The sequence below is a fragment of the Chionomys nivalis genome, chromosome 10 (genome assembly GCF_950005125.1).
Source record: "Chionomys nivalis chromosome 10, mChiNiv1.1, whole genome shotgun sequence".
NCBI lineage: Eukaryota > Metazoa > Chordata > Mammalia > Rodentia > Cricetidae > Chionomys > Chionomys nivalis.
Window position 1 is genome coordinate 18,073,156 of NC_080095.1, and position 23,388 is coordinate 18,096,543.

The 23,388-nt window shown below is 46.8% G+C and overlaps 1 protein-coding gene across 19 annotated transcripts in view; it reads right to left on the reverse strand.

The window, feature by feature from the left end:
• The window catches only part of LOC130883117 (uncharacterized), a 31,507-nt gene extending 24,411 nt beyond the window's left edge, over positions 1–7,096 (reverse strand). For 8 of the 19 annotated variants that reach the window (XR_009057858.1, XR_009057869.1, XR_009057863.1 and 5 more), the window contains exons 1-4: positions 6,988–7,096; positions 4,358–4,476; positions 3,452–4,145; positions 1,710–1,821 (exon numbers count right to left, since the gene is read on the reverse strand). Coding sequence is in view for 5 of the 19 variants with exons in the window: in XM_057783349.1 (XP_057639332.1) it covers positions 1,710–1,821; positions 3,452–3,602 (263 nt within the window). In the remaining 14 variants the exon portion in view is untranslated. Of the gene's footprint in view, positions 1–1,709; positions 4,146–4,357; positions 4,477–6,987 lie in introns of all 19 variants that reach the window. The other 11 variants (XR_009057866.1, XR_009057865.1, XR_009057870.1 and 8 more) reach the window with 3 other exon arrangements.
• Between the last annotated feature and the right edge of the window lie 16,292 nt (positions 7,097–23,388).

Below are 23,388 nucleotides of genomic sequence, written 5' to 3' on the forward strand. Positions count from 1 at the left end.
CGAGGCTGTTAAGTTTGGAGGTTCCTTACACAAAACCTCAATGACCTAGGACTGTCAAACACTGGGCAAAGGCCCTAGCATATTCCCCAGTTTCTGAGATACCCCCAGACTCCTAGAATATCAAAAGTGGCTTCAGGGACCTATTATTTTACTAATGGATAGATATTTGAGACGGGGGACCCTGGAGACGGTAGAAGCAGTGCCAAGTGTCTCCATATTGTGAAGAGGGGGCTTGTGTGTGGCTCTTGCAGAGGCCTCAGTCGTCACCCTGGTCCCTTAGCTTCAACTCCTTACTATACAAGGTGGTGACCTAATTTGGACCCTCAATGCTACAGAACCTTTAGCCAGTGTACCCACTGAGGGAAGGAGGGAAAGAGTCCTGAAACAGGTCTGAAAATTGCTGGGGCAGGAGTGGGAAACGTGGCAGGAGGCTGCATTGAAAGGGAAGAGTATGGTCAGTGTGGCCCTTGAGTAGCTCCTTCCTTGACAGCTACCTTCAACTTGCAGCCTCATTCAATGGGTCTTGCCCTGGGAGCGGGGCTGAGATTCCAGTGAGGACGGAAGCCTACACACCAAGTATGGCTTAAGAACCCCAGGCCCCCTACCCCACAGCCACCAGATCAGCTCATTATGGGAATTGTGTGTTTTTTCCTTTGCACACAAAGAGGGCCCCTTAGGATATCAATATTGGAGCCCGGTAGCTACCTCATTACTCTGCAGCCTTTCCCTTCTATGAGGCCCAAGATTAGCCCCATGTTCATTAAGGAGAAAGGGCAAAAGGTAGAATAAACCTTAAAGAAAAAAAAAACAGTCGGGGGCAGTGGCGGCTCTACACTGTGGACCAGCCATTCCCTGAGACCCTTCTTGTACCTTGAGGACTTAATCACGAGTCCAGGAAGGCAACGGGTAGAGGCAGGAGGTGCAGAGGTTAAACCTCAGAGGAACTCAAAACCCTTGAATAGGGCAATGTGATAGGGAAGTTTCCTGGGGTTTGTCACTGGGTAATCAACTTAAAAGCTTCCTTCTGGTTTTCTCTTCTAAGCCCAGGCTAACCTAGGAGTGAAAGCTTTTCCTAGATGAGGTTTGGGTAGGTCTTAACATTCTCCAAATCCCCTCCCCTTGCCTTTGCTGTCTTTAATGCTCTCTTCCCCCTCTCTAAACCATCCCTCCTTGCCTTTGCTGTCTTTAATGTCCCCTTCTCCCCACTCCTCTTTGGTCTTCTCTGTGGGAACCTAACTTCAAGAAAACTTAATTGTGACTTAAATTGCATTTGCTCAGGAATATCTAATTTATTTCCCCTCCAGTCCCTCAGCTATGGCATCTGAGGCTTACCTGGTGGAGCTCACCTGGCCTTCCTGGTGAAGACCATTAACCCTATTTTAGCCAATGCAGCTTGTAAGAGCTGTCTTACACTGTCGTCCCGATATTAAGTGGTTGACCTTAGACCTGAGCCCAGATCAGCCAACCCCAGAGTGCTCTAGGCAGCACTGCCAGCTGGGGGTATGAGGCAGGTCTGGGGAATGGAGAGGGCTGGGAATGCGAGTTCCCAGGGAAAGCAAGAATAGTTGTGTCCATGAAGCCAGTGATGCGGAAAGTAGAAGGGAACCAGAGCCATGAAGCCATGGAACAGGAGGAATGGAGATGCATGTGTCCTTGTGTCCAGCCAGGCTGGAGTCGTGCCAAGGGTCAAGCTACAGAAAAGTCTTTACCTGCGCGAGAGCCGTTCGATGGAGAAGAGCGGATCAGGAAGCAGTGGGTTGGAGGGGAAATTGGAGGTGAGGAAGGAAAGCAGCGAGTGTAGACAGGCCTCGAGAAGCCGGGCTGTGAAGGAAAGACAGACAGACACTGGAGTGGCGAGGAAGGAGGACAGGAGGAAGTGGGGCTCCAGGTGGGGACAGCAGAGTCAGGAATCCAGAGGGAAACTGAACTGGAAGTACAGGCTCGACACAGGTCCATGTCCACTGCTAGAACGGAAGAGGGTCATGAAGACAATGATGGGGAGGGGCGCCCATTCGAAAACCACTTGGCAACCTCTGCTTCCCTGGGAGATGGCAGGCCGGCCCTGGATCAGGACAGGGAGTTGTGAGCATCAAATGAATGGAGAGTGGCAAGAGAAGGACCAGGGTAGCCCCTGTATCCATGTGTGCTGAGCATTAAGGATGGAACGGGCAATGGTGAGAGCCACTGGCCACTCCGGAAGATGGAAAGGGTTCCTCCTAATAGCCTGGATTAGAGTGGGTCTCCGCCCCCTGCATTTGTCACCTTCTAAGTCCTCCTCCTGCCTCTATTTGCCTCGTAATCCAAATAGCCCCTTTCAGAGGCCTGGACGCTATTGTCCACTCCAAACTGGGCTTCCCTAAAGCAACCCAGTTGTTTTTTTGTCTTGTCTGGACAAAACTTGTGGGTTTAAAAGGCGACCAAAGAAAGTGCGGATAAAATGAGGGTCCCAATTAGCCTCAAAAAGAGGCTATTCTCATTATCTTCGTACCTCAGCCATAGCCTGGTGCGCCGGGCACATGGTCAGCGTCTCAGAAAATGTTTGTTGAATTAATTCTACGGGTTTTTTATTTTAAATTCTGGAATTTATCTATTCAATACAAATACACCCAGCACCTACTGGGTGCTCACTATTGTGAGCAAGAATAGGACCGGACAGTGGGCAATAGGGACAGCCTCCTTGGTTAGTAAGTATTTTTGAAATTTCACGCCAGTTTCTAAAGCACTTTCTTGTGAGTTACATGGTTTGGCATTTGGTCTTAAAAGAACCCTATTGGATAGATGAACTCGTTTGCTTTTTTTTCTTTTTTCTTTTCCTTTTCTTTATTTTTTCTTTTCTTCCTCCCCTCCCCCTTTCTTTTTTTCTTTTTTTAATCCCTATTAAGGTGTGAAAGGAACTGAAACTTGGACATTAAGTGACTTGTTTAAGATCATACCGTTACTAACAGATGAAGTCAGCACATGCTACCAGACTTGGACCACCCCCTCCCCCAGCAGCTCCCCAAGCAGCTCCCCAGCAGCTCCCTTGGGAAACTAGGATTTCAGACTTTTTACCATTGTGTCTGGTATGAAATCGAAGGACTCTTAGAAGAACTTTAGGCTGAGGACAGAGCAGGGAACCGTCAGGGGTAGCCACAGTGGCACCCAGGTTCAACTCTGACCCCATCTCTTGCCAGCAATGTGGCAAAATACTTGGTGTAAATTTCAGTCCAGCCCATGAGTGAAGCTGGGTGATTCTCCAGGTTCTCTTTCCCACCTACCTCTTTAAAATCATGAAAAGTCAACGCCAATTCACCCCTCTCTAGACATGATGCCTCCCCACTTTGCACACGCATATCACATAGGAACAACATAGACACGTTACAATAGAAAGTGCTCTGGAAATGGCCACACACGTGACTCGAGTTCCTACTCAAAGTCTCCCGGGCGGCCTGCTGTCTTTTGGAGCCCCTACCTGGTGCAAGGAGAGACCTGTGCAGGGGCTGCGGGAGGACAGATGAGATGAGTGAGACGAGCTCGCGGGTGGGAGAACAGCCACCTGCACACCTTTCAACAAACACTGCTGAGGGGTCTGCCCAGCCCTGCCTCAGGCTCTTCTGCATCATTTAATTCTCACAACACCCCTAGGAGGTTGCTCCTAATGTCCCCGTTACCCCCAAATGAAGGGATATTTCCGAGAAGGTGGGTGGGGGGGGGCATGCCTTTGGGGGTCAGCCACATGCTCATTCAAGAAGCACCGCACCCCCACCCACGGAGTTGCCAGCATGATGCTGGTGGCCCCTTGCCCAGGTCCCGCCTCCTGAGAGGTTCCCAAAGGGATCCTTCTGCTCAGGACATTGTTAGGACAACATGGTCAGTCACAAGGGACGACCCCCGCTTGGGGAGGGAAGCACTCCAGTTCACTGGCAGATGAACACAAGCAGAGACACACAGGGAAGGGCTCAGATTCAAGGCACAAGCAGAACAGAGGTGAGAGGTCATGACCAATGCCCCCTCACTAGGGCGTTGGTTCAAGGCTTGAACCCAGAGGGAGGCTAGATGACCACTGCTGATCCTCTTTGTCCCTTGTCCCTCGATGTCCTGGTCCTGGAGGTCCACAGGGGGCTGCTGTTATGCTGGTGGGTTCCAGGAATCCATGCTCCTTGCCTCTACAAATAACCAAAGGTTAGAGAATTCACTAAATGCCCAGGTATAGGTGTTAATTATAATTTAAGCCAATTAATTAAAATTACAGCCAATTATTTAACACTTATAATTGCCTTCAATGGCTAATGGGTCTGGGGGTGAAAAGCAGGAAATGGGCTAGGGGAGTCTGCTGTCCATATAATGTTCAAGCAACTTGAGCGAGTAGCTGTGGTACCAGAGGGTAGAGATGTTCATCAGGTATCGCCACAGGTACTTGAGTGACAGCTTGGCATCCAAAGAAGGAGGTCCTTGAAGACTGGGGTGAGCCGATGATGTCATCCCTGAAGAGAGATCCTATGGCATGGGAGGGGGCCATTAGAAACCATATTGAGGACCTCTACTGGCCAGAACAAGAACAGCATAGAAGAGGGAGGGGGCAAGTGAAGGGAAAGGGAAGGGAGGGGAAGGCTTAGGAGGAAAGAGGGAGGGGTATGAAGGGAGCAGGGAGGAGGAGCAGGGATGGGAGGGAGAGAGAAATAAGGGAGGGGTAAGAGGAATGAGGAAAGTGGGTAGGGGAGGGGGAGGAGGGAGGGAGGGAGGGAGGAGAAATGGAAGGAGAGGGAGGAGGGAGAGAAGTGGGAGGGGGAAGAGAGGGAGGAAATGGGAGGGGAAAGAGGAAGAGATGAAATGGGAGGGGGAGAAATGGGAGGGGGAAGAAGGGAGCCATGAAAAGGGAGGGGGAGGAGGGAAAGGAGAAGTGGGAGGGATGAGGAGGTGGAGAAATGGGAGGGGAGGACAGCAATGGGAGGGGTACAGATGAGTTGATTGACAGGTCACAAGTGTTAGCTGAATGCGCATGCGCAACTCTAGCGCCAGGCTAGCCTGCCAAGAACCATTTGCACATAAAGACCACTAGGGGGCGCGCGGCCCGCACCAAGAGTCCAATAGCGCAACCACCTGCGGCGCCCCCACTGGCGCCACAGCGCAGCTGCTAGAGCTAGGCTGACGTAGGAGGAGGGGGGGCTGCCCAACAGGTTTCAGGCTTGAAGGGGGGGCATAGCCCACACCAGCCCATCTTTCAGGGTCGTTCTGCACCCCCATCGCCTCTCCAAGCTACCACAAGCCAGAGCCATTTTGCAGAGATGACGCAGCACCTATACACGCGCCTAGGAGCCACTTTGTATGTACCACAGCCAGGGCAAAGACCCTGCAGTAAGAGGCTCCCCCAGACCACAATTCTACATCTGATAAGTGAAAACAGAAAATTGCTTCCCACCATTTAATTAAGCATAATTAAAATCTAAAGACCCAGTTCTCAATACACAGCACACTCATTTTTGAGATCTTCAGCTATATGACGTATATGCCTCCAACACCCTTCTCCCCAAAATCTTGCCCCCATTTACCAAGCCAAGTCTCAAGACCCCTAGGGATGATACCTAATTAACATTTTTGCAATCCTTTCTCTTCAAAAAGCCATACCTTTCTAAGACCCCAGAAAACGAAAATTAATGAAAATAAATTAATGTGCGTCAATGACACCCCAAATCACACAACCACTGCAGATGACGCCATCTCTGGCCTTTGCAAGTTCTACAGGCGAGCCTCTGTGAACCCATCAATCTGTCTCCTAACATGTCCCTTTAGGTAAATGAACCCTCAGTTCTGCAGCCAGTCTCGCGCCCGACCCCCTCCTGCAGAAGAACAAAGGCCACCTCCCCTCCTCTTCCCTCCCCTCCCCACCCCGCCCCCCAAAATTCCGCAGTGCCACCAGCGCCCTCTTGCGGCTGTCAAAAGAACCTTCTAGAAGCCTGCCACGTAGCAACCCTCTGGCGCCCCCCCACCTCCAGCCAGCCAGCCCAAGATGGGGAGGGGGCGGCCTGGGGGGGCTTAACAGGGACAAAGGAAACGGCAAAAGGTGATTTATCAAAAGTCAAAAGCCTTCAACATGTCAGAATCTTACAGCGACCATCATGCGCAATACTGAAAAGAACCCTGCCCCCAAATTCCCAGCACGCAGATCACCCCCCCACACACACGCCACACACCCCCTTTTCTACATGTCTGTCTTCCTTCTTCTCAGGCGCAAGGATATGGGTTTTTTCTGCCCCAGCCCACCCCCTGCTTCTATTCTACCTGCGCACCCCCCGATTCCTTGACCCTAGCATCAACTGCCGCCTCCCGTATGGTGATCTGGGGGTCTCCAAGCAGATTGCCTTTAACACCATCGCTCCCACAGTTAAAGGGGCTCCATCGGGGAGAAGCAAATAATAACGGTTGCAATTTTTTTTTCTCTGTATTTTGCCTGAAATCAGATCTACACTAAACCTGGGTTTGGAATCGCTGGTGAACCTCACGCCCACGATTCACCAAGAACCTGGCTGACGACTATGAGAAAAAGATGGCTCAAGACCCTTCTCTGCAGGTACCTTCCCCCCCAATTCATGGGGCTTGCAGAACGCATCGCCGCCATGTCTCCCACCATTAACGCAATTCTAAAGGTGGCTTTGAACCCCAAAAATCAGGCTTTTAGACCCCAGAAACCGCAATACGCAGAATTTAAGAGGGGAAATCTCTGATTATTGCTGTTTTTCTTAATCGGGGTCTCTGCTACATAGCCCACCCTCCAAGACTAAGTGAGAAAGGAACCCTGCCGCCCCCCCCCCAGGAAAATGTGCCTTAAAATCCGCTTCCTGGCAGAATTTCGTGTCGGATGCTGGGGACCAGGCTTAGTAAGGGGCTGCCTTCGGGAGAAGGTCCCAGCATCGGCCTTTCGGCATGTCCAGGAGGACAGAGCCTGGGCCAGAAGGGAATGTCGTCTTCATTTTGCACATCCTTTCGGATAAAGGATGGCCAACCACTCACCAGGTATGGGATTCTCGTGTGGGCGCACCGCTCTCTGGGAGAGCTGCAGCCAAGGCCAGCAGAGCCGAGGCGAGCTCTATCCCAGTTCTTCGCCGTCTGCGCTAGGGGCTGCCTGGGTGGGGTTTATATAAAGGCGCAGAAGGGGTGGTCTTTGACGTCAGCGCATTCTGCTGCAATGCGCTCATTTCTCCAAAAGTGATTGGCCGGAAAAATGAGCCCCCCAGATTCTATGACAAATTGCTATAGCCGCACCCAGACTGCAGCAAAGAACGGAGGAAAAAAAAATCTGCCGCAGTGCCCCTGGCCGCCATGACCAACACCCTGTGGTCGCAGATGCTTTTTCCCTACATGAGCCCTGATCATGGATGGAAGGGCGATTTGTAGACACAAAATGGGGGGAAATCACCCCAAATTACGGTTTTACTCAAAAAGCCAAGAATAAAGGTGGGGTACCGGGGACTGACAGCTCCTTTGCCTGGGTTTTTCGGAACGTCAGTCAGATGCTCCGGGCTTAGGAAAAGAGAAAGCAGTGTTTTATTACGATCATTATTATTGCTCCGGAAAATAAAAAAGCCCAAATAAAATAATTGATTCCCAGATGTCAATCCGAGGCTGTCGCCGTCACTTAGCACACCCGGTTTTTAATGGACTACCTTGATACGGGAGACTTGGCATCTTAGAATCAAAGGACCCCAATTTTTAGTCCCGGGCTCATCCGCTAGCAACCTGTGCACTGAAAAGCTTACGACATCCCTTCCTCTTCCAAGGGTCCATTTCTCCCCGTTAAGGGGGTACCCTGCAACCGGAGCGTACTAGGAATATGGACGCAAGCTGTGCCCCCCAAAGAAAAGTATTTTGTGAGTGAAAATGGGGTCCTATGTGGTAGTGCTTAGAGTAGACCCCCTATTTGGGCTGATTCCCCACACTTTGAAAGGTGCCCCCCCTTCCGCAGCCCGAGCAGACAGACGGTGACACATGTTGCTATGGCGCATAGCTGCCTGGCTGCGCACTCTCTGGGACTTGGCACAGGAGAGCTAATCCTTAACAGGTGGTACCTCCGGCTGCTCTGCCCTGCCCTAAGTGGCAAAGTGGGCAGCCCGTCAATCAAATGTCCTCTCGAAAAGGTCAAAATGCTGTTGAAAGGGACGAAGGATCTATCTTAGGGTGACAGGTGGGTGGCAACTGGGAGGCCAAGGAAGAAATGTCTGATGACAGAAACGGAGCGAGAATGAAAGACCCTAAAAGGAAAATCAGAGGCTTCTTGGAGGACTCGAGGTTGGAAGAGCCCCCTGCCCTTATTTGGGGCTCTGCAGCTGCTTCCGCATAAGCCCCTTATGGCCAGCAAGCCTAGGACACCACCGTAACTCAGGTCCGGGGATGAGAGGCACGGAGAAGGGCCACCGCTGAGCCCCACGTTACCGACCATCCTCTGCGGATGACTCAGGTCTTTCCGGGGGTGGGGGAGTCTGTTAATGTAGGAGCCGGAGGCATTATTGGGAGGGGGGAATGAAGGTTTAGGGCTTTGGAAGCATCACAAAGAACTGTCTGAATGTATCAGATACTGGGAGAGGAAAAAACACCCCATTTTCAGCCTGTTGAACATGCAGACAGCCCCCCAAAAGAGGGCCCCTGACAAGCCAGAAAGGCCTTCACCATCCACATACGTCACGGAAGCTTCAAAAAAACATGGCTCCCAGCACCCCAGTCAACAGGAGACATTTATTAGCCCACAGTATTAATAGCTAGGAAACAGCCAGAGCTGGCTAAAGCCAATCATCAGCAAGAAGACCCTGTCGTCAAGCCCCTGTGGCCAATCAGACACCAGAAGGCCCAGTTGCTAGCCTCTAGGGGCAGAGACAAGGGGTGCGCATTGTCATGGGGGCTCATGTTCGTGGCCCACGCGTGGGATCACAACGGCCGCTAGAGAGCATCAGCAGCCATGTACTGGGGGTCCCTGGAGGCTGTCAGCCTTGCAACCCCCAAAGAACATGAATTGGTGCTTGGTAAGAGCCCCTGGTAAGCACGGGCAGGACTCTCGACAAGCAACGGCCATTCTGTCCTTCAGGCCTGTGCCCTTGAGAGAAGGAGGGCCTCCGCGGCAAAGTCAGCCTCTGCATTTTTTCCTGGGCCCCTCGCTCCTAAGCCTGTTCCTGGCAGCAAAACCCCATCCCTCTGCTTCAAAGCCTTTCCTGACAGGCCAAGGTAACAGACCCTGGAAGCAGAGTGGTTGGAATCTCAGCTCTGCTCCCTCCCAGCTGGGAGGCCAAGGTCCAGGCCCTTCCCCTCTCTAGGCCCCTATTTCCTCATCTGGAAAAAGGAAGGAGTTGGACAGGAGGGTCCCTAAGGAGCCTTCCAGTCCTGTTTTGCTTGATTTGAATGTATACATCAGGCGAGTCAAATGTCTTCCAGAACATTCTTCATGACAGTAATTAGTATCAGGTGTGTCCTGCAGTCCATGTGGTTACTACATCATGCGGCTTTTCTTTCCATTGTATTTTATTTTAAACAGAACTCCATGGCAACATGTTTATCCTTCTGGCTTCCTAAAAGAAAGAAAGAAAAAGAAAGGATGGGTGGGGGAGGCTGCTGTAAACGAATCTCTACTGAGCATGGTTTAACCACAATTTAAAAAAAAAAAAATCCATATGTTTAAATGTTTTTGTTGGCTTTTCTGGAGCTCAGAACCTAACTTTTTAAATATTTATTGGTCCAAAGCAATGGGAGAATTCTGGGAGAAGCCAAACCTATGGTAATGTTTGGATGGGAACTGTTTCTCCGTCTGGGCAATGCTAGCATGTTCCCCTGCTCAAAAAGGATCTGTGAAGGCTCAGATTGGTATCTCCAGAGGAAAGCAGAGGACTGGATCCACTGTTGAGAAAGAGCACTTTCGCTCGCCCTGAGCGTACTCCAACGTGGCTCTCCTGCAGGCTGGAGAAGAGCCAGCATTCAGACCGGAGGCTAACCTAGCCCCTGCCTGTCCCTCCTCCTCTGCTTCCCTGTAGATACTTTTTTCTTCTTCTTAAAATGGTTTTCTTAAGACAAAGTACGCCAGGCTGACCTCAGACTCATTATCTTGCAGGCTAGCCTCAAACTTACAGCAATTCTTTCACCTTGGCTTTTAGAATTTCAAGCAGGTTTTGTTTGTTTGTTTGTTTGTTTGTTTAAAATTCATATTTGGGAGGCTGGAGAAATGGCTCAGAGGGTAAGAGCACTGGCTGCTCTTCCAGATGACCGAGGGTTCATTTCCCAGCACCCATACGGGCAGCTCATAACTGTCATAACAGTTCCAAGGAATCGAACGCCCTCACACAGACATACATGAAGGTAAAAACATCAATACACAATAAAATAAATAAATCTTTTTTTTTTTTTTTAGAAATTTAATATTTAGGAACTCTCAAAAGCCATGAGACGGCCTGGGAGCTTGCATCTTTAATCTCAGCAGAGACAGACAAATCTGAGAGTTCAAGGCCAGCCAAGCCATAGTTAAGACCTTGTCAAAAAACAATAAAATAAAGCTATGCGAGCAGTCTCCTATCCATACGTCATATTTGTGATCAAGTATGCCGATGTCCTCAGATTCAGTTAGGAATTGAACACAAGGTCTCATTTTCCCTTTGCCAAGCCTAGGCTAATAATGCGTTCTTGTCTAACCGTGAGGGCTACTATAAAACAGCCTATAAGTGCCTCCTTCTCAGAATAGCCCTTCCAGGTCTCCCTTAAATGTCCTCCCCAAATATCTCTGGGTCACATGCTTCTGAACCTCCTCCTATCACGTATAGATAGACCTCAGCTAAAGCCAGACCAGCTCCAGAGCAGTAGGGGGGTCTTTGCAAGAGGTTGGGTCTCTTCGGGAGATGGGGGACATGTATTTCTCCTATTGTGCTAGGCACCGCCAGAAAATAAAGGACTCAGAAAACACTCATCAGCAGAAGCCCTGTCTTTCAGGTGTCTGGAACTCTTTTCTAGAAAGCACAGCAGTCCCAAATCTCCAGCTTCAGAAATACCCTGCTTCCTCTGAAGTCTAGATCCACGGTGCAACCTTACCCCTTGCAAAGAGGAATTGACTAGACTGTGTAGCCGCAGAAAGAAAAATCAGTCCCTTGCCCTCTACGGAAGGCCAAGAGTAAAGTTCATTTACTGACAGACTGCCGTGCCTCATGGCAGGCCTGTGTACATGTTCTGTTTGAGCTATATCAGCTTGAGCCATGGTCAAGGCCAGCAGCAACCCAGGGGTAATGGTTTACCAGGGAGAATAACTCCCTTGCTTTATCTGACTGGGTACACAATGTGGGAGACAGGGGGGCTTTGCTCTTCAGAACTCCTTTTCCTAAGTGGGGCCCTGGAGAGAAAGTTGGTCTCCTCACCATTTGGGCAGTGTGTTGTTTTCTAACTTCCTCTCTCTGGGTAAATGGATTTAGGGTGTATTTTTTTTTCTTCTTATGATTTTTCAACTACGATGTGTTACTTTTATAATGTGCATTTAGACAAAGAGGAGGAGGAAGCTAGAGAGATGGCTCAATAGTTAGCACCTTCTCTAGTAGAAGATCTGGGTTTGGGTCCCTTAACCTACGTGGTGACTCACCACAACTTGTCACTCCAGTTTCACGCCGGCTTACATCTACTTTTTGCCTCTGCAGACATCAGGCACCCAGGAGATGCAGTACCTACATATAGGCAAGCACTCATATACATAAAATAAAAACAAAGAAATCTACAAAGAAAGTTAGAGAGGAAAAAGGGAAAAGTAGCAATTAGGGGCAGAGGAGGGGGAGATTGCTAAGGGGGTAAAGCACTCGCGGTCAGGTGTTGAGCCAAGCCTGAGACCCTGAGTTCAGATCCCTAGTGCCCATGTGACCCAGGCAATAAAGCTAATACCCGGTGTCTCCGTTTTGTGGAGGATCCCTGGTACTTGTTGGCTAGCCAGTCCAGACAGATAGGTGAGCTCTGGGCTCAGTAAGAGACCCTGTCTCCAGGAAAAAAAGGTAGGGAATTATTCATAATGGCACAGAATATCAGCTTCTAGCCTCCACATGCATACACACACATGTGCACGCAGATTTATGCACGTGTGCAACACACATGATCATACATAAATGCATGCAGCAGTTCGAGAAGACTGAGGAACATTTTAATGTCTTTCATAGAAAGGAACATAGTCTACAAAAAAATCTCTTTCTAACAAGTAAGTTAAAATCTAAGGCCCCAAGGGTTCACTGCTGCGTGGTCTAGGGCCCTTTCTGTGAGAAGCACCCCTCATGGGCAGTGGATGTACAGTATCCAGAAAGTACATAGCTGTACCCCACCTCTATAATGCTGTACCCCACTTCTATAAGGGCTCTCTTTGAGAAAGGGTTTCTTAGTGGCTAGGGGCTAAAGTTTCCTTTCTTCTGGAGGCTCCTAGAAAACCCAGGACTAGAAGCCAAGCAGGCCATTGCTGTAGGGTGGAGTTTAGAATTCACATCTTGACACATGGAAGAGAGGGCCACGTCGCCAGCTCCACCCCCACCCATCCCCCCCTGGCTTTGGGCAGGGGCCAGCCCCGGATTCAGGCAAGGGGTTTTTTTGGCCCGGCTCCATGGAAATATTTCCTTCGGTGGAGCAAAGAACTGCTTCATTCAACTGCCTGCAGCTAGGGAGGGGGTGGCTCTCACTCTGTTGACAGAGGGCAGCCAAGCCGGGGTACACCCCTACCCCCACCCCCATGAGAAAGTGTATCCTAGGCAGAACAGGACTGGAAAGTTTGCTTTTTTTTTTTCTTTAAACAAAAAAATTAATGACAGTTGGAAAACTGCACCCCATCCGAGAGACTGCAGAAGACACTGGTACTGGATTACCGTGGGATTGTCTTGATAACATGAGGGTTCACATAGAACTTGCCTTCTAAACAGGGTCTGGATCATTCCAGAACTCCCAGGCAACCTGCCTGCTTCGTGCCTGCTGATCTGGCCTCTCAAGCTAGGCAGCGGTCACCAGCTCCTTGAAGAAGAGTCCAGGAGACAGATAAGACACCCAGGGCACCCAAAGGAAGTGAGAAACAAGGAGAGTACAGGGTGTAAAGAGAAGTGACCCTTTGGGGAGCCGACAAGCTGCTGGGTTGGGAAGGGAAGGTCACATACCCTGATTCGAGGGGTGATAAGCAAAGAGTCAACCTTGACCACAGTCCTGAACACTGGCAAAGCTATCATCTTTGCCCAGGGTTTGGTCCCTGGGATCTTGAGAGCATGTCACAGAACTAAGAACACACACTGTCTCAATGGCTATGGACCAGTTGCTGAAGAAGAAACCTTGCTTTTGCTGCTCATGTTTATTTTCTCAGTATACATTTTAATTGATCCATGCAGTCATGCCTATGAACACATATCCAGCCTCTACATAGCAGCTGGTCTCGAACTCATCACCTGACTCTACCTCAGCCTCACGACATGGTCAGCTGTGGAGGCGTATGCACCAGAAGCCCAGCTTTGAATGTGTCCCTTCCCACCTCCCCGTACCTCAGTTTCCCCTTCTGTAAACTGAGGACAGTCGCAACACCCATTCCCTGGAGTTATACACAAGGGCCATTAGGGCAAAGTATGAAAATCCCTCAAAACGTCTAAGCAGACAGCTCAAGCTGTCCCCAGGGAGGGCACACCTGGCAGCACCACCTTGTTCCCCCAAGTGTACAGAACCCGAAATCATTACCAAATTCTCCACGTGACACATTGACTCTGGGGTCTAGCAGTTATAGACAATGAATCTCTTGTTCTTCTGGCAGCCCTAAGAATCCTGGGATCAGGGCAGTGGCAAAGATTTGAAGCTAGCCCACTTAGCCTCCAGGCTAGACCCTCATTGAATGCTCACTTCACAGTTCTCTGGAGGTTATTTTGCAGCCTATCCCCAAATTTCATTTTCTTTCCTTTAGGGTAATCTTGACACCCTGGGTTGCTAGCTAAGACCAAAGGTCACCGTGGTGCTCTGTGCCCTTCCCTCATCTAACAAGTTGCCCGGGCTTATGCTGTGCAAACGCGGCGCCCTCAGAGACCTGGGCTCCAATGTTCAACATACCCTTTAGGTGTTTGTGCAAAGGATGAGCTGAAAGGCAACTGCCTTTAGGTAAACGGGGCTGCCTTTGTGCATTTGATGATAAAGAAAAGCAAACAGAGGCCTCTTTCCAAAGGCTGCCCTTGCTCCCACCAGTTCCCAATAAGTTGTCCTTGACTTTGTGAACCTCATGGAGCAGACAGCCTGGGGTGGTTGGGAAAATGGGGGTGGCCGCTGAGGGGCATTCAGTAACTTCTTTTTTTTCATATTTTATTTTTTTATTAATTAATTAATTTAATTATTAAAGATTTCTACCTCTTCCCCGCCACCACCTCCCATTCCCCATTCAGTAACTTCTGTGTCTACAAAAATATGAAAGTTAACACCCATGCCACAGATTCCCTGTTAACACAGAATAAGACAGACTAGATTTTATAAACCTCCCCTACTACCTATTTGAAAGGGGACTTTGTCCCTCGCTGGGGGCTGAGGGGCTCTCAGACCTAATAACAGAGTAGGTGGCACATGGCCCAGGAAGCCAGGCTGGCCACACTCATGCCTGGTTGCTTCTGAGATTCACCAAAAGTTTTCAGATGGTTACCCTGAATCCTGTAGACTTCACTAGGAAAGCCAGGGAGCCACGTACATAGGTTCATTCCCTCTGTTCAAAGAACACAGGCGCACGTACTAAACGTAGAAGGCAATGAGGCTGGCACCACTATAGGTGCCAGGGACAAAATGACAAGCATCGGGGAAAGTGACTCTCCTCATATGCTCAAAGCCAGAAGGAGAGCTGACTGTGTCCCTACTGTGCGTGGGCTGTGCTCTAGGTGCCTCTGCCTAGATCTTAAGTAGACAGCTGGTACAGCCTAGCTTCTGGGGGTGGGTGAGAGCCCCCAGCTTCTCTGGCAGGATGAATCAACAAGTGGGAAATTGTCATTTAGTTGACAGGGAGAGCTGAGTTGGGGGCTGGGATGCCCATGAAGAGCTGGCACCCTTGCCTGGGTGGGAGCTTCAGGAATGTGGGCCACGTCCTTTCCTGACAGTCTGGCCTTCTGTATGTTTCCCAGAAATTCATACTGTTTACATGGAGGGGCCTCTCCGGAGCAGGAGGGGGGGGGCATTCAGATCCTGTTTGCAGCCCTAACTCCCTCTCAGTCTGGCTCCAGGAACAGCTTCTTGGAGTGTTGAACATATGGCCACGTGGCCAGCCCAGAAATCCAAGCAAAACCGTCCGCCTTCCCCACTAGGGCTGTCCCTGAAAGGCTACAGTGTGTAACCTGGCTCCTGCTCTAGGGGTTCCCACAGGGCCTCACACACACCCCACCCAGCAGGCACAGACCCAGGCCCACTTACGGCTGTTTCCACAGCTGGAGCCAGGGCTCTCCTTCAGAGAAGCCTGGGTGGATCTGCATGGAGGAGCCCCACTGGGGAACTCAGGAAGTGACAAGGGGCCTTATACAAACCCTTTTCTCCCACCTCCTAAAAGGAAGCAATAGAAGAGTGGTGGGGGCAGGTAGAAGGGGGCAGAAGATGACAGGAGAGGCAGAGAGACCAAGGTGACAGAGAGCTGGTTCCTGAGACCAGAGTGTCCTCTTATACTGTTCCTTGGTAGAGAAAGAGGATCCCCACAGACATCACAGGGCTTGTAGCTCAAGAGGATACCTTGGCCTTCTTGGCACTTCTGCCTAGAACAAGCCATGTCCAACCCAGTCCACGAGCTACAAGCAGTAAGGATAGTTATGAACGTGGTCCAATACAAAGCTGTGTGCTTGCTTAAAAACACTATGATATATTTCTTTTCATATTTTTTTAATTTGATTGCACAGTTGAGTCTTGGCAATGATCATGCCGTGTTGCAATGTCTTTTCTCTCACCACTGGGAAAGGATTCTGGATCCCATGTGTGCAATAGGAGCAGCAAAGGTGACGGGGCTAGGTGAGCCAGAGAAGCCTCACGAGGATGCTCTCGCAACAGGGCGTGCGGCTCTCAGGGGAGGGGTAGCTTAATAAATCCCCCACTGTCATCACTAATGCATCTTTCTTGGGACTCATTATTGTCTAGTTTATGACAATGACAGTGGCTCTTGAAACAAGGAAAGGGTTATTTAACGAGTGCTGAGAATCCATTGGTTTCTAACTGTTCCTTTTTGATCTTTTAACTTTTGACCTTTGCCAAGAGAGGCTGTACATTGCGGGGTCCAGCCTTTTCCAGGCTGGCTAAGTCTCAGTGCTGGCCTGCTTGTCTCCATTTCCTTCTGGGAGAATCCCAGGAAGAAGGCCTAGCTGACCACAAGCTGGCATGTATCTTAGGGTCATCGAGAGCTGGGGTCTGGGGTCCAAGTCTTGGCATTCCTTGGTCTCAAGAGACTCTGCAAGGGGAAACTGTAAGATGAGCCCTGGAAGGACCAGGCTGTGGTCTAGATGAGATGTAGCTTCTAAAACTATAGTGGTCTCCTGTAAGCTGAAGCCAGAGGAGCAGAGACTCACCAGTGAGACTTAGATTAACAGCGACTTGAAAGCAATACAAATAGACACTATACAAATACACACAATACAAATACACACAATACAAGTACAATGCAAATACACAATACAAATACATATAATACAAATATACACAATACAAATACACACAATCAAATACACACAATCAAATACACACAATACAAATACAAATAATACAAATACAAATACACACAATACAAATACAAATACACACAATCAAATACACACAATACAAACACAAACAATACAAATACAATACAAATACACACAATACAAACAATACAATTCACACAATACAAGTACACACAGTCAAATACACACAATACAAATACAAATAATACAAATACTAACAATACAAATACACACAATACAAATACAAACAATACAAATATAATACCAATACACACAATACAAATACAAAGTATACAAATACAAACAATACAAATATGATGCAAATATACACAATAAAATACAAATACAAACAATATAAATGCACACAATACAAATACAATACAAATACACACAATCAAATACACACAATACAAATACAAACAATACAAACACAAACAATACAAATACACACAATACAAGTACACACAATCAAATACACACAATACAAATACAAGTACAAACAATACAAATACAATACAAATACAAACAATACAAATACACATAATACAAATACAAACGATACAAATGCACAGAATACCAATACACCCAATACAAATGCACACAGTACAAATAAAAATACAAACAATACAAATACAATAACAATACACACAATACAAATACAAACAATACAAATACACACAATACAAATAAAAATACAAACAATACAAATACAATAACAATACACACAATACAAATACAAACAATACAAATACACACAATACAAATAAAAATACAAACAATACAAATACAATACCAATATACACAATAAAATACAAATGATACAAATACACAGAACACCAATACACACAATACAAATAAAAATACAAACAATCTAAATACAATACCAATACACACAATACAAATACAAACAATACAAAAACAAATACAATACAAATACACACAATACAAATACACACAATACAAATACAAACAATACAAATACACACAATACAAATAAAAATACAAACAATACAAATACAATACCAATACACACAATACCAATACACACAATACAAATACAAACGGTACAAATACACAGAACACCAATACACACAATACAAATAAAAATACAAACAATATAAATACAATACCAATACACACAATACAAATACAAACAATACAAACACAATACAAATACACACAATACAAGTACACACAATAAAATACAAATACAAACAATATAAATGCACACAATACAAATACAATACAAATACAATACAAATACACACAATCAAATACACACAATACAAATACACACAACACAAATACAAACAATACAAACACAAACAATACAAATACACACAATACAAACACAAACAATACAAATACACACAATACAAGTACACACAATCAAATACACACAATACAAATACAAGTACAAACAATACCAATACACACAATACAAATACAAACAATACAAACACAAACAATACAAATACAAGTACAAACAATACAAATGCAATACAAATACAAACAATACAAATACACATAATACAAATACAAACGATACAAATGCACAGAATACCAATACACCCAATACAAATGCACACAGTACAAATAAAAATACAAACAATACAAATATAATAACAATACACACAATACAAACACACACAATACAAATACATACAATACAAATACACACAATACAAATACACACAATACAGATAAAAATACAAACAATACAAATACAATACCAATACACACAATACAAATACACACAACACAAATACACACAATACAAATACAAACAATACAAATACACACAATACAAATAAAAATACAAACAATACAAATACAATACCAATACACACAATACAAATACAAACGATACAAATACACAGAATACCTATACACACAATACATATACACACAATACAAATAAAAATACAAACAATATAAATACAATATCAATACACACAATACAAATACAAACAATACAAATACAAATACAATACAAATACAAACAATACAAATATAATACAAATACAAACAATACAAATACACACACTACAAATACAGACAATACAAATACACAGAATACCTATACACACAATACATATACACACAATACAAATAAAAATACAAACAATACAAATACAATACCGATACACACAATACAAATACACACAATACCAATACAAACAATACAAATACACACAATACAAATACAAACAATACAAATACACACAATACAAATACAAATAATACAAATACAAACAATACAAATACACACAATACAAATGCAAGCTATACAAATACACACAATACAAATACACACAAAACAAATACAAATGAATGTGAATCCAATACAAAACTCAAGATCCAGCTCGTGAGGACAGAAGTCCCCAGGATGAAAGCTTATGTGCTTGTGTGTGTGTGTGTGTGTGTGTGTGTGTTTGTGTGTGTGTGTCCCCACACATATATACGTGACTGTGTGCAGAGAATTAGAGAATTGAAGATAGCATGCTTGCAGGATGGTGTCTGGCTTGGCCTTGTACCTAAGCACTCATAAGAACCCTAGCCTCCTACCCGCCACTCCTCCCTGTTTGCACTGTGGAGACCTCAGGTCTGCCTAAGCAGGAAAGGAGGCAGAAGCTTCCTTTTTTGGACTGTACCATCCCCCACCAAGGGCTATACCATCCCCCACCACCACCACCACCACCACTGGCCGCGAGCAGGGATTTCCTGGGCTTAGGATCAGCCCATTCACTAAGAACCAAGAACCTTGGGGGAGGGCTAACTAGTCATCAAGATGCCATTTCTCATGAAAGGAAGGTTTTGTGGGGGGAGGGGACGCCGAAAGCCCGTGGCCCGTAGTAGTTAAACATCAGGCTTTCACTAAATAAAGACGTGCGCAGAGTCGCCCGAGGAGAGTAGATAACCTGTTGTCTGAGAACACAGGCCCGTGACAAATTGCAGGCAATCAAAGGGAGCTATTGCAAAGAAGTAGAGTGGGACAGAGTAGAGCCGGAAAGCAGAGGGGACAGATTCTCCACTGTGGCTAGTTACCACACCAGCAATGAGGGTGCCGCAAACCACGGACAGCTGGCAGACCTCAGGTAATCGACAACCGCGAGCCAACCATGGGTAATTGGTAAACACAGGCAGCTGACAGACTTCAGTAAGTGGCATGTGGATGGCTGGCAAACCCCAATTTAGCAAGAAAAGTCGCTCATACAGACTCCCCATCCTTAGCAATTTTGCATTTGAGCATTGGACACGAAAACTTCGCCTTGGCTCTAAAGCTACTAGGGGATAATGAGCAGTTCTTGGGATGAAAATATCCCCATAACCCTAAAATCTAGTAACTTAGCTTCCAGACCTTAGAAAAGTAAACCAAAAGTCTTATTCTGGATGGCAACCATACCAGCTGCAAGGGACTGAACCCTTGGCCGAGTGAGATTAAAAGCCTATGTTGTTTTATTCTGAGTTGTGCCTCAGTACGATGCTACAACATGGGTCTTCTGCTCTTCCGTTTTATATATTACTAACCACTATCTTTCATTCATCATGTGGGACAGGTCCACAAAACCCACCCTGGATATGAGTTAGGGTTACAGGAAGGCTCCCAGCAGAACTGGGACAGCCTAGAATAGCTCCTTGCATGATAATGAAAGTTTGAAACAATCAAACCAGAGTTTTAGTACATACTCAAGAGCATTCAGAATTTCAGAATATCATCACCTATGGTGGTAATCCACAAACCTGAGACTCTCTGAAACCGAAAGAGTTGCAAAACGTGGTGAGCTGTGGTCAGAAAAATGCCTCTAGGCAAGGGAGACCCAGGATGCCAAGTGCTGTAGTTAACAAGAGCATATTTGTGTACCACGGAAAATTTGGCAAGTTGCAGACACCATACCGCGAGCAACTGGTAAACCACGGACATTCATGTTTGACCACGGGCAGCTAGAAAAGCCCAGCTTGGAGGCATGGGTTTGCTCTTTCTCTTAGGAATAAATAATATCTTGAGCTAAAGTTTCAGATTTCAAATCCCAAACTCAATTCCTTGAACACCAGAATGGAGCTGAGGAGAATCCACTGTGAGGCACTTCCCCAGAGCCCGCAGGTCCTGTTTTGGAGGTGGCTTTGTTAATCACTGCGACTGGTCTATTTGCAAAACAATGAGAATGTAAGCATCTCCTCTGGGATCCCCGTAGCTTTCTAGTCTTCCTTTTCTTAAAGAAACAGGCGTCTCCAGCAGGCTTCCAGGAGGTATTTGAAGACTGGAATTTACCAAGGACAACCTGGGGAGTAGTCCTTAATATTATTCTTACACTTGGCCCAGTGAGAGGTATTTGGAGCGACAGTGGGGGCTGGGGAATCACTGGTTAAAAAAAAAAAAAAAAAAAAGAAGAAGAAGAAGAAGAAGAAGAAGAAGAAGAAGAAGAAGAAGAAGAAGAAGAAGAAAAAGAAAAGATTTCTTACAGTCAGGCCCCCAAACAGCAAGCTAGGAGCAGAGATTTCAGCACAGCCTGCACTCTGGCAAGCATACAGCAGGGAGGTAAGAACCCAAAGAACACGGTGTGTGTGCACACAGCATCAGGAAGTCCAAGCCAAGGCCTGCCACGGAACTGTGACCGAAGGAAATGGGCTCACAAACTGTCGCCCTCTATTTAGAATTTGAGATGTGAAAGTTCTCTTTATTTCCCAGCGAACCTGAGCTCCGTGCTATTGGAGGTCCTATGGGGACCCCTCAAGTGCCGGACTCCGTAGAAAAAAGAAGAAACTACAGCATAGCTGCTAGGATGTCAATGTGAAAATTATAGTACAATTTGAAAAAGACGACATGCCCAGCAAATTCTGCCAGTAAACGGCGGTCAGCTGTGGTACGGGTCATGGCGAACCACAGTTCGTGTCCACAGCGAACCACAGCATGAGTCCACAGTGAACTGCGATATGGATTCGGAGTGCACCGTGATAGAGGTGTATAGTAAACCCTGGTAGAGATTCACAATTCTTCACAGCATCAGCATGAGGTACTACAGCATAGAGTATGGACCGTGATGTGTGTCCATGGTGCCCCAAGATTGTACATGACAGGTAACAGTGAGTCACATTATGAGTACATGGTACAGGGTGCACTACAGTGTAGGCCTGTTGACATGAAGCCCATGTAGTATACCATCATCTTGGCATGAAGTATTACAACACAGGTACAAGAAATATCAGTCCAAAGTTCCAGTACCATAGTACACCACGTGTCTGTGCCGCGAGGCACCCAGACTATACCGTAGTACACCGTGTATTTGTGCTATAGACATCTGACCTCTATTGTAGGGTCCCATGTGTTTGTGCCGCGAGCATCTGACATATACCATAGCCTACACACATATCTTTGCCGCGAGACACCCGGTCCATACCTCAGTACACCCATGTATCTATTCAGCGAGACAACTATAAGTATTAAATCACGTAGCGCTGCCACAAAGGAATCCAATTGTACCGTAGTGCACCATGTTTTTGTGCTGCAAGACAGCTGGTCTCGATTGTAGGTCCCATGTATTTGTACCGCGAGCATCTGGCATATACCATAGATTACACACATATCTTTGCCGCGAGACACCCGGCCCTTACCTCAGTACACCCACGTATCTATTCCGCGAGACAACCGGACTGTAGGTATTAAACCACAGAGCACTGCCGCAATGGAATACAGCCGTACCGTAGTACACCATATATTCGTGCCGCGAGATATCTGACCTCTATTGTAGGGTCCCATGTATTTGTGCCGCGAGGCCTCTGGCATATACCATAGCATACACACATATCTTAGCCGCGAGACACTCGGCCCCTACTGTAGTACAGCCACGTATCTGTTGCTGCGTGACACAACCGGACTATATGTATTAAACCATGTAGCGCTGCCGCAATGGAATCCAATGTACCGTAGTACACCATGTATTTGTGCCACAGACATCTGACCTCTATTGTAGGGTCCCATGTATTTGTGCCGCGAGCATCTGACATACACCATAGCCTACACACTTATCTTTGCCACGAGACACTCGACCCATACTGTAGTACAGCCACATATCTGTTGTGTGACACACCGGACTGTATATATTAAACCACATACCTGCACTGCAATGGAATCCTCTGTACCGTAGTACAAAATGTATACCGTAGTACACAATGTATTTGTGCAGCGAGACAGCTGGTCTCGATTGTAGGGTCCCATGTATCTGTGCCGTGAGGCCTCTGGCATATACCATAGAATAGACACATATCTTTGCCATGAGACACTCGGCCCTTACTGTAGTACAGCCACATATATGTTCTGCAAAACAACCGGACTGTATGTATGAAACCATTTACTTGTACTGCAATGGAATCCAGCTGTACCGTAGTACACCATGTATTTGTGCTGCAAGACAGCTAGTCTCGATTGTAAGGTCTGCTATATTTTTGCTGTGAGGTCTCTGGTATATACCATAACATACACTTATATCTTTGCCGCGAGACACCAAGCACATACTGCAGAACACCCACGTATCTGTCGTGTGACACAACCGGACTGTATGTGTTAAACCACAGAGCACTGCCAAAATGGAATCCAATTGTACCGTAGTACACCATGTATTTGCGCTGCAAGACAGCTGGTCTCGATTGTAGGTCCCATGTATTTGTACCGCAAGCATCTGGCATATACCATAGATTACACTCGTATCTTTGCCGCGAGACACCCGGCCCTTACCTCAGT